The 11,276-nt window shown below is 57.0% G+C and overlaps 1 protein-coding gene across 1 annotated transcript; it reads left to right on the top strand.

Moving 5' to 3' along the window:
* The first annotated feature begins 6,647 nt into the window (after positions 1–6,647).
* Positions 6,648–10,442, top strand: LOC109247824 (uncharacterized). The gene has a single exon (XM_019416862.2). The coding sequence runs from the start codon at positions 6,670–6,672 to the stop codon at positions 10,414–10,416; it is 3,747 nt and encodes a 1,248-aa protein (XP_019272407.2). The 5' UTR covers positions 6,648–6,669; the 3' UTR covers positions 10,417–10,442.
* Positions 10,443–11,276: the final 834 nt, after the last annotated feature.

The following is an 11,276-nucleotide window of genomic DNA, read 5'->3' as shown; positions in this document are numbered from 1 at the left end:
CTGGAACTGTTTCAGGGTTTCAAATTCCTGACTGGGCCACCAGGAAGAAGAGGAAGGGAGGGTTAGTTCTAGGCCCCAGATGGGCTGGGGGAACTAGAACGTTTCTGAGTGGCTTCCAAGCCAGTGAAGGCTGAGCTGCCTTTCCCCTGGGGGAGGCCTGACTAGTATCTCAGGCATGGTGGCTGGCTGGTGCAAGGGGAAGTTTATTGGTGGCCATGGTGGGCCTAGGCCTGCCACTAGGATGGAATGGGGTGAGCAGAGGCTTCTTCTGGGGCTTTGGGAGTCCAGTCTTTCCACCATGAGCTGTGGAAAGAAGGTACCAGCTCCCCTGCCTCATCTCCCCCTATCACAGCCCAGGGGGGGCTGGGGGCAACAGGTGCCAGTAAAGGCTGGAGGGAGGCTAGGATGGGAGCTGGGGCTGAGGAAGCTGCAGATGACTCACAGCCTCTTGACTGCCCATTGGTGTCACTGTTGTCTGGCACCTGGAGAGCATGCATGGGGTAGACCGACCTGCTTTGATGGGGGACCATGAGTCTGGTCTAATGCCTCAGTCCCAGCCTTTCAGAGAATTTTCCCAGGGACCCAAAGGCCCTCTGGGGTCACACACAAGGGCCCCAGATATTGCCCCATTCCAAACTTTGGGATCTTCCTGGGACACTGGCCTCACCAGTCACTCTCTCAATGCAGCTCATGAGGCCACAGCTCCACCTACTTCAGAAATTAACTCCCTTTACCTGTAGAGTGGGTTGGGGGAAACATGGGCACTGCTGGGAGTGTCTGAGGCTCCGAGAGGCCCAGGCTGCATCTTACACTTACTGCCTCTGCCTGGGGATAAGCAGTCCCAGGAATCAGTAGCTGAGCACTGAGCCTTATCTCCCAGGCCCTAACAAGAAACACCTTTTACTCCATGTGGCGTTGGAAAACTCCCCTCTGTGAAGTCCCCAGGAACTGAGCGTCTCTTCACTCAGAGCCTCTGCTCTGCCCAGATGAGGGTCCTAGCCGAGAGGTAGGGCTACGCCAGCCCAGAGGAGTGGGGATGACTCCGTGAAGGGCCCCCGGTGTTCCCCATCTGGCACAGGGGCCTGCTGAGCCTCGTTCTCTCCTGCTACTCCTTTGGGGTTTGCTCTAGCTAGAGTTTCTAACCCAATGAGTGTAGATGCCAGGAGATCCTGGGCAGCTGTGACATTCACATCTGACTGAGGTGGCCTCCTGGCTGGGCTTGGGTTCTTCAGGTTTGAGGATGGTGACCTGGAGCATGAGCATGGCCTTCACAGTTGGTCCTCCCCTGGTGGGAGTCCTTGGCCCAAAACTTGGCAGGTGGTGCCCATCAGCTGGCGGAGCTTGCCTGACCCAGCTCAGAACATAGGTGTGGCACCTGGATCCCAGCCACCTCACACTGATATCCTCAGACCCCCTTAAAAATGACTGTTTCTCCTGAATCCTGCTCCCCACCCACCCAATCAGTCCGTCTCTGATAGGAACTCTCGGCTCCTGAGCCTCCCCGACAGCCTCTGCATCTTGTTCTCTATCCCCTCGGTGCCCCGAACATCTTCTGCCTCCAGTTCCAGGATATTCATGCTAGGTCTAGCAGGGATGGCAGTGCTGCCTGGAGAGGGAGGCAACACCACCACACTCTCCTCTTGTAGGATGAGGATCCCAGCACCTGTGTCTGCCCTACCATTGCTACTCATTCCCCTGCAACTTCTGCTCCTCCCATCTGGCAGCCCTGACCTTGTCAGGAAAGCAGAGGTACTTGTGGCCCTGACAGCCCAGACAGAGGGTCCTGACAGGAGGCCCTTATATTTAGCCCTCACCAGTCTCACTGTCACTCAGTGGAAGCTCAGAGGCAAGGCCCGCGGTAGTGCCTATTTTGAACTCAGGTGGTGGGAGCTGAGGGAAGTTGCTCAGGAGAGGGAGCACCAGAGGCTCTCAATGCCGGGGGCATCCTTGCCTTCTCTCCTCTCTACTCCGTTTTAGGTTGGTTTAGCCACCTGCACACTTGTGGAATGTCTTGGACTGGGCACTTGGGATCTGGGAACATATCAGGAAAGGCAGGAGACTCAAAGCAGCTGGCAGCCAAGAGCACAGGATTCGGTCTGCTTGGAAGCCAGTGCTCACTTTCCCATGTCACAAGTCCCACCAGTGCAGCCTGGTCCCAAAGGTCCCAAAGGAGTCAGCTTCACTCCTGGACTCTGTGCTAGTGCCAGCTCCAGCCAGGCATCGATTATGCTGACATTTCCTCCAAGCTGGGGCGCTCCCTCTTCAAAGGGGGGAAGGAATCCTTTGGGCAGCCCCAGTCACCCTTCCCACATGGCTCCTTGCCCATGGGCTCTGACCCAGCCATCTGTTCTTAAAGTTGCCCCCACCCTCCACTGGGCCCAGGTTCTCCAAGGACCCTGAGGGAGGGCAGATCTCACCTCCCCTCTGCAGATGTGGTTGGAGGTCTCTTCTCAATAGTCATGAAGTTATGCATGCTTCTGGCAGCACTTCCTCTGCCCCCACCTATGCTGGCTCCTGGCTGGGGGGCTGCTCCCAGGGACGGTGAGGAGCTTGCCCTGGCCCCGAAGCAGTCAGGGTGTCTCTGCCGTTGCCCTCCCTCCAGGCTGGTGCGGCTGGCCATCTTTCACGCAGAGTTACGTAAGCTTGAGTCAATTGGAGCTCAAGCAGTTCATTGTGGGCTATTTTTAAGCTGTAACACATCACAGCAGAGGGGTCACTGCACCGAGGCTTGCAGGGAAGGTTGTTTAAACATCTGTTATTTAAATTTCCCTGTGCCTTAGAGCTCAAAAGCCACATCCTCCCGGCACTCTTGGATCTGCATTCCACATCCCAGATTAGGAGTGGATTATCACCCCTCACCCCACCATTGGTTCCCCTAGGGCTGTTCTCTGAACCCTTGGCTGTCTCCCTTTGGGGTCAGGCATGGGGACCAGGGAGGAGGAGGGGTCAGCTATCTCTAGGGAATGGGTGAATTCTGGCCAGGAGAGACTTCAGGGAAGCCAGAAGTTAGTGCTCATGGGTCACTCGGACAGCTCCAGAGCAGAGGGTCAGGAGAGGAAAATACAGAGAAAGCACTGTGGAGCTGTTTGTGGAGCCAGGAGACCAAGAATGTCTCCTTCCTTTGTGGGGGTCTCGGTTTCCCATCACTACCCAGAGAGGGTTGGGTCAAAACATCCTTTTAGGTCTTTTCGGAAGCCTTCCTGTACCTGGGCTGTGCTCCTATGTGGAATGCCCTCCCTTCACAGGTCTAAATGCTACCTAGCTGCACCCTCTGGGGCAGAAGGGCTGGAGTATGAGACCCTGGACAGTGGGCATAAATCTCTCAGGAAACACGCCTTGCTTTTTACTCTATTTACCAAGTGGTTGCCTCCACTGGGAGCTCTCTAAGATTCCTTCTGATCCTAGATTTTCTGGCGATATCCAGAGTCTTCCCTGGGCACATGGAGGGGGAAGACAGGTAGACTGGAGGAGTGCAGGGCCAAGGATTTGACAGAGCTGTTTCCTGAGAGTACAAAGAAGCCAAAAATACATCTGCATTGGAGAATCAGGTCTGGGAGACCTGGCTAGTCCTGAAACCCTCCCTCTCCTCTTGGTGCCCTTTCTGCCCTCCACCCTCAAGACCTCCTAGGTGGGAGGGTTCTAGCCTGATCCACAAGAAAGAATGGTTTCTCAGAGCGTCCTGACTCCATCTCCTGAAATCTGACCCTGTCCACGGGAGTTGGGGCCTTTTCCCCAAAGTCTGCCCAGAGGGGGTCAGGTGAGGTGTGAGAAGAGGTAATGTCAGGACCTGCCCTCCAGAGGAGACTCCTTATGGCCTTGCCCTCAGACTAGGCTCCTTCCAGTTCTTTCTTGGCCCCTCCATCCTAGAGAGCCTTCAGCCTGGGGAATGGGCTCAGCCTCGAGGAGGGGCTCTCTAGTTTGCCATGGCAACATGTTGGCCCTCCTCACTTTCCAGAATCAGAAATAGAATTGGATGCCCTTCTTCGTGGGGAGAGACTGTTTAAAAACATGTAGGGGGGAGGGGTACAGTGGCAATGTCCCTGCCTGAACCCTGGGGGCTGGGCAGAAGGGGTCCAGCCTGGGAGCCTCTCTGGCTGCCCTGCTGCCCCTCCCTTTACCTGGATGAAATGCACTGGGCTTTGACCAGCCCAGAATTCTGAGTACAAAGGACTCAGCCTGCTTCAGCAGGGTGTGTAGCTGGCCCCTCTTCAGCACTGCCAGGCTCCTGGGAGGCCACTGGCTTAGAGGTGCCATTAGGGAAAACGGTCCTCCCAGGCTTAAGCCACCTGCTAAGCTATTGGGAGGAGGAGAAGGTTCATGTGGGACACAGCTTAGGTGGGGGCTTGGGGCTGCCGCACTCAGAAGGGAGGCATGTTGACTGCTTTCCAGCAGGGTCCATGCGTACAAGTCCTAGGTGTGGTAACCAGCGGTGGTACATAGATTTCTGAAGTGGGGGGCCAGAGCCTGGTGGTCTGGCTTCAGATTCTGGCTCTACTACTAATTAGCTAAGACCTCTGTGAATTCTTTCTCCTCTCTGTGCCTTGATTTCTTCATTCGTCAAATAGGGATGATAGTGCCCGGCTCATCAAATTATCATGAGGCTGGGTTACATGCGTTCAGCACCGCCTGGCTCGTAAGAAGAGCCCAATCGGTATCAGTCGTCGTTATTGTTGCTATAAGGGGGTGTTTGCTTCCCAGGAGGGGAAGAGCTTTCTCCTCTCTCAGGACTGCTTTCTTTGGGCCTTCCTTCATGGGCCCACATCCTTCAGCTGGCTCTGCTCCCTTCCCCAGGATACCTCAGAACAACCCCAGGTCAGTTGTTCGCAAAGCTCCCAGCCCTGGAAAGGAGGATTATGCCTCCCTCCATGCCTCCCCAGCCCTCCCAGGTTCAGCCCAGCTCAAGGCCTGCACATGCGCCAGAGGCTGCTACCAGCATCTCTGTTGTTGGGGAAAAAGCAGTTTGCTCAGGGCAAGAGATGAATGAAGTTGATAGTGTTCAGCACGTATGTGCGTGTGCATGTATACACACGCAGGCCACAGACCCTTCGGCTCTGCCACCTTCCTGGGCCACAGTGTGTGGTGACACAGTAGTGTTCAGAGAAATCTGTCCCCATTCTTAACTGAAGGCAGCATCTGGGGAGAGGGGAGGGGGCCTGGGGGGCCTGAACGTGGCTGAGTCAGGCTTTGCCCCCTGCTGCGTCAAGAAGGTGTGGATGCAGCACAGTGCTAGCCTTAGTCCCCGGTCACATCGTTTCACACCCCACTGCCAACTGTAAGTACTATTTTTAACCTTTGTGAAAACACTGCTTCAGAGGACGAGCCTACAGCTGCATTCTCCACAAACCTGTTTCCTGGGCAGAAAGACTGAGGCCTGAAAGGACATAGCCCTGGGGCCCAGACAGAAGAGGTTCAGAGTTGACGGCTGGCAGGAGGGAGGAGAACTGACGCGGCCTCAGGTCAGAACCTCCAGACTAGGCCTGTGGTTAACAGGTGGTTCCCCAAACTGCTGCCTAGGCCTGTCTCATGTCGTAGTAGGTCACGTCTGGTGCTGGTGGTCCTGGCAGGTCCCACCCCTCCCTGCCTTATGTTTGCCCATCTAAGAAATGAAGGGTGAAAGTGTCCACCCAGTCTAATAGCTTACATTTCCTATGTGCCTACCCTATGTCCAGTCCTTTATCCAGCTTGTCCTCATTGTATATACAGCTGTGCCCACTGCATGCCCAGTCCTGCACCAACCATACCTCCACTCTGTAGCCAGCCCTGTGCCCCCTGTGTCCCTACTGTGCCCCATCTATAATTGCCACTTGGCTGGCCTTGTGTCCACTGTGGCCTAGCCCTATGCCAAGTGCCCTGCCCCCCTCATGGCCAAGGAGAAGTTGACACAATGTGACAAGAGCTAGAACATTCTGACTTGAGGATTCTGAACAAAGGCCCCACCCCACCCCTGTGGCTCCCATAGTCACCTCTGTGGGATACTGACTGGTTCTAGGCTTCAAAGACATGTGGCTCTGGGGAGGGGGCTCTGTGAGGCACAGGCAGAGGAGAACCATCTGGAGCAGAAAGACTGCCAAGGAGCTGCTGTCCCTGGAGTGGGAGCCAGGGAACATGGGGGAGAGGAGCATGGACCTGAGCTGGGCCCCTCACCCTCTTCTGTCTCCCAGGACTGAGTGGTAAAGGGGCTTTGATCCACCAAAGTCCCTTGAGTCACATACTTGGAACTCATCCCTGGGTCAGGCCTTAAGCCTCAAGTTGACACCTGAGAAGTGAGGAGAAAGAACCAAGTCTGGCATCTGAGGTACACTAGGAATCCAGAGTCTCCCCTGCCTACCTTTCTCTGTTGGCTTTACACTGCCACTCCTAGGCCCTGCCGCAAGGGGCACTGTCCTCACTCTATGGCAGGCCTGGGTAGAGTAGTCACCTGGCTGGTAAGGGGAGAGGAGGGTGGCCTAGGGTTGGTGAAGAACTTCACTAAGGTTCCTGGGCCTTTCTGTTTCCCAAGGTTCCCTGGGCAGGCCGCATTCCTCAGGGGGGTGGGGCCCCTGGTTTCCCACACTCTGTCACCACCCCCCCCCCCCCCCCCCCCCGCCCCCAGGTCACTGGGGGCTGTGATGTGTGGGGTCGCCATGACAACGAAGTGGGGGCAGGGCACCTAGGGCATGGAGCAGGACTATGGAAGTCACCAAGAAGGTGGGGGGCCCTGATACATCCGGCCCCCAAGACCACTCCTTGGCCAGCAGCCAGCATCCGGGGGGTGGCCTCAGAGGGTCCCAGGGACCATGGATAAACTCGGGATCTGCATACTTCAGGCAGGGGTTGTCATTGTCCACCGAGGCCATCATTGATGGGACCTGTGGCCCTGCCTCCCAGGCCCATGCCCCTGAGCCCATTCACCAGCTACACCGGGACCCTGCTGAGGTTAGCTCCCAGTGTGGCTGTGAGCAGGCCTCCCAAGATACTCTGAGGCTCCCTTCTACTAGTCCGTTTCCAAGCTCCATCGTGGGAACCCAAACGCATCTCATCGTGGAGAACAGGACCCTGGCCCTACCCTTGTGCACACGCAGTGACAGCACCAGTGACATGGCCCAGGATGGATTCTGCCGCTCCCGGCTTCAGGTTCAGGTTGCAGGGCAGGGCAAGGCTCCAGCTAAAGTCCTGGTAGGCTGGGGCAAAGGCCCTTGCAGTCCTGACCAGAGAGCCCCTGTGGGCAGCAGAAAGAGCCGGTGGCTACCCTATTTCCTGTCAGGGGAGGATGGCTCAGTTGTAGCCCAAGATCCTCCTCTGGCTCCAACTCAAGGTCAGGGCCAGGGCAAGTGCCCGTGTCCAGCCCAGGCTCCTCCAACTCCATCTCAGGCAAATACTTCAGCTGTGGATACAACCCCAATGCCAGCAGCATCTGAACCTTACACCTCCAACCCTGACCACTCGACAGATACCCTTGCCATCACCAATGGCCTGTCCCAAGACCTTCTGCTCAGGGAGTGTGGCAATCGATGGTCAGTTGTCTTGGAGTCTTCCAAAGTGGTCACACCCTGCCAGGACAAAGTGGATTTTCATTTTCGGGAGGAGACTCCTGCCCCAGCTCCCACTCCAGAGGAGTCCTCAGACCATGTCCAGGAGCTTGAGGTTGCCAGAATGCTGGTGTTACCCAACCAGCCTGAGAACCCAGCAGAGAAGCCCCTGGTCTACACCTCCAGGCCAGGCAGCCCAACACCAGGCTCAGGACTCCCAGGGTCCCCCAAGTCCCAGAGGAGTAGCCATGAGATCTGCAGCTCTCAGCCAGACCAGCAGCCTCTCAATGTTTGCAACAATACCTGCTCCAATGTGCCAGCGTCTGCCTACCAAGTATCCTGCCACGAGCAGTCCCCAGTCCAGTCTCCCAGGGAAGCCATACAGATTCCCCCTTCCAGTGCCCCTACCTGCCAGCTCCGGGATGCTGTGGAAGACCATGTGCTGGTGTTTGATATAGCCACAGGCAACACCAGGATGGGGCTACTGTGCCATGACCCCATGGGTTCACGGGCAGTGCTCGTGGGCCTCATGCCCAGCCACCCATCCATCTATGTCCCTGAAAATGTGTTGTCCACTCGACCATTACCCGTGCCAATCCTTTCCCCTGACAACAATCGTTCCAGATTCTGGTCCACTTCACCCGTACTGTCCAGCCCTGTGCCCTCTAGCCTCTCGTCGGGAAGCTATCGAGAGGTGGCCCTGGTTCCCAAGGAGGGGAGTATCAACTTGGAGTCACGGGACTCCCCTGGTACTGAGACACCCATCAGACTGTTCACTGGGCCCATTCCACTGGGGATGCCCCTCCAATTTGGTGAGAGGATGTTGAGCCATGTTCATGAGCCTGGCTGGTCTAAACCTGATGCTGAAAAAAATGAAGCTAGTCACACCATCTGGATGCTGAATACAGCCAGGATGCAGGACACTTCCATGGTCCAGCCCAAGAAACTGCAGTGGGTGAACTCAGAGCTGATCCCCGAGCCTACGCCACAAGCGAAACCCCAGGTGATGCCCAGATCCCTATTCCAGGTGGATACAGGCAACCACAACCAGAAAGCGGTCCTTACTGCTCACCCTGACAACCTTAGGGCCGAAGGTGCTGGGCAGGCCTCCCTCAGTGGTCAGCCCCCACTAGCTGAGCAGTGTCCCCTGGCTGGACAGCCCCCTCCAACTGCTCAGCCTCCCTCTGCCGACCAGTGTCCCCTCACCAGGCAGACCCCCCTTTCTGGTCAGCCACTCCTGGCTGAGCAAGTCCCTTCTACCAAGCAGCTCCCCCTTCCTGGTCAGCCCCCTCTCACTGGAACCCCTCTTGCCAGGCAGCTTTCTCTCACCGGGAAGCATCCCTTTTCTCAAGAACCCCCCATTTCCAAAGAGCCCATCATCTCAGGAGGGACCCCCATCCCCAGGGAGCCTGGCCAGGCCTCCACCTTGCATCAGGAAGGAGAGCCCTTGGGCTTGCCGGCCCACGTAGGGCTACTTCAGGTGCCCCTGGCCCCTAAGGAGACCCGTGTCTACATGAGTAGAGAAAAGGTCGGTGTTGGTGCCACTCAAAGCTCCAGCACACATCAGCTCTCATCCTGGCAACCTGGCAGCTCCCCTGGGACCCAAGAGGAGCAGTTTTCCCTGGTCACATTATCTACACCTGGCACTGGGTGCAAGGTCTTGCCCGTGGCTATGGTGGGCAGTGACCCCCAGGGTCCCCGGTTCAAGCTGATGGCTGAGGACATTACACACTCACCAGTGGTTGCACACCTTGGCCTGCTCCGTGGGGCCTGCTATGAACTGGTGCCCGCCATGGATGCTCTGCCAGTGCAGTCCCCGGTGCTCTGCCGCCACTCACTGGGTCCCTACCAGGACATGGCGGCTGTGGTGATTGATACAGGCACGGGCTTCACCAAATGTGGACTGGCTGGAGAGGACCACGTCCTCAGTGTGGTGTCCTCACGTGTCCAACTGCTACAGCACCCAGCCCAGGACGAGCCTCGGTATGTGGTGTCCGAGGACCAAGAGGGCTCCTGTTCGGTGCTGAATCGAGGAGTGGTCTCTGACTGGGATGCATTGGAGGTGCTGTGGCAGCACTTGTTTTATTGCAGGCTGGGCGTGCGGCTGGAGGAGCTGGCTGTCCTCGTGGCTGACTCACCCATTTCACCGCGCACCAACCGAGAAAAGGTGGCTGAAATACTCTTTGAGCGTTTCCACGTGCCAGCCATGCAGACGGCGCATCAGGCCCTCCTGGCACTCTATGCTTACGGGCGCACCACTGGGCTGGTGCTGGGCAGTGGCCATGGTACCTCCTATGTGGCGCCTATCCTCACGGGGGATCTGGCCCCCCTCGACACCTACCGGCTGGACGTGGCTGGTGCTGACCTCACTGAATACCTGGCTCAGCTATTGCTGGCAGGTGGCCACTCGCCACCCAAGGCAGGGTTGGTCAACCAGATTAAAGAGGCCTGCAGCTATGTGGCCATGGACATGACAGCTGAGATGGCCCGCGCCCAGGCTCAGGCCCGAGTGGACTTCATGCTTCCAGACAAACAGGTCATCACACTGGGCTCTGAGCGTTTCTGCTGCCCTGAGGCCCTCTTCCAGCCCAATCTGCTAGGCCTCAACCAGCCTGGCCTCCCACAACTAGCCCTCCTTAGCATTGGCCGGCTGGATGCCAAGCAGCAGGAGCAGCTACTGGCCAACGTGGTGCTGGAAGGTGGCACCACCCTGGTGAACGGCTTTCCTGAGCGCCTAAGTCAGGAGCTGGGCCCCCGAGCCACTGTGCTGGGCTCTCCCCACCGTGCTGTTGCTGCTTGGCTTGGAGGCTCCATCATGGCGTCCCGGGACTCCTTCCAGAGTCTGTGGCTCAGCCGCCGTGAGTACGAGGAGGAAGGCCCTTGGGCCATCTACAAGTACCATCTGTGAGCATATAAAAGTTCTGGTTCTGCTTACTTCGAGCACTGTGGCATGTTTTAGACACAGAGTGGTGTGGGGAAGGACAGAGGTCCAGGCATGGAGTTAGAGATGGGGACCCTGGCACTCCCAAGGCACACCCTGCCTCTGCACAATGGAACTCCATGGGCCCTGGCAATCCTATCCTTTCCAGAGAACATCAGAGTCCCTTGGCTGGCATTGGCTCTGGTCTAGTCTGACCTTTACTGCACCCCAAGGGCAATCATAGACAGTGGCTGCTGTGGGTTTTGCCCCGTTGCCCTGGCGACAAGTGCAATTACCCTTGATTGCCAGCTGGTTGTCATGGCAATTTCAAACATAATGTAATAACCCACACAGCCTGGAGTGAGTCATGGGGGGGGGGGACAGCCCCCTCCCCTAGCTCCAGAGGAAAAGATGGCTTGCCCTCCTCCCTCCTCCATCTTGGGCCCTCTACGGGGGGCTAAGGACAGCAACATGGACAACAGCCTAACAGTTCCAAAGATGGCTGGGGACCTGGAACATTTGTTGCTTCCAAGAGAGGGTACCTATAAAAGTCTGGGCTTCTTGGGGTAGCTGGCCTGGTGAAAAGTCTGAACTTTGCCTAAAGCTCTATGCTTCTGTGGCCAGTCAGAGTATGAGGGTATGGGAGTGCTGGCCTTTGGTGCCCTGGGGCAGGAAGTCAGGGTCATGCAGGTGTCAGATAAGTCCTGGATCTTGGGTGGGAGATACAACCTGAACTGGGCAATGAGGATCTGACTTGCTTTGTGGGCTCTGTGGATAGGTAGGCTCACACTTTTTCCTGCCTCTCTGACTGTCTATCTCTGGTGAGAGCCAGAACTGTCAACCTTGGG

The sequence above is a fragment of the Panthera pardus genome, unplaced genomic scaffold (genome assembly GCF_024362965.1).
Source record: "Panthera pardus isolate Hobbes unplaced genomic scaffold, ASM2436296v1 HiC_scaffold_8, whole genome shotgun sequence".
NCBI classification, from domain to species: domain Eukaryota; kingdom Metazoa; phylum Chordata; class Mammalia; order Carnivora; family Felidae; genus Panthera; species Panthera pardus.
This window is presented reverse-complemented; position numbering and strand designations above follow the sequence as displayed.

Bases quoted from the DNA above. Each gene is read 5' to 3' on its own strand.
- LOC109247824 (XM_019416862.2), top strand. From the start codon at position 6,670: ATGGAAGTCACCAAGAAGGTGGGGGGCCCTGATACATCCGGCCCCCAA.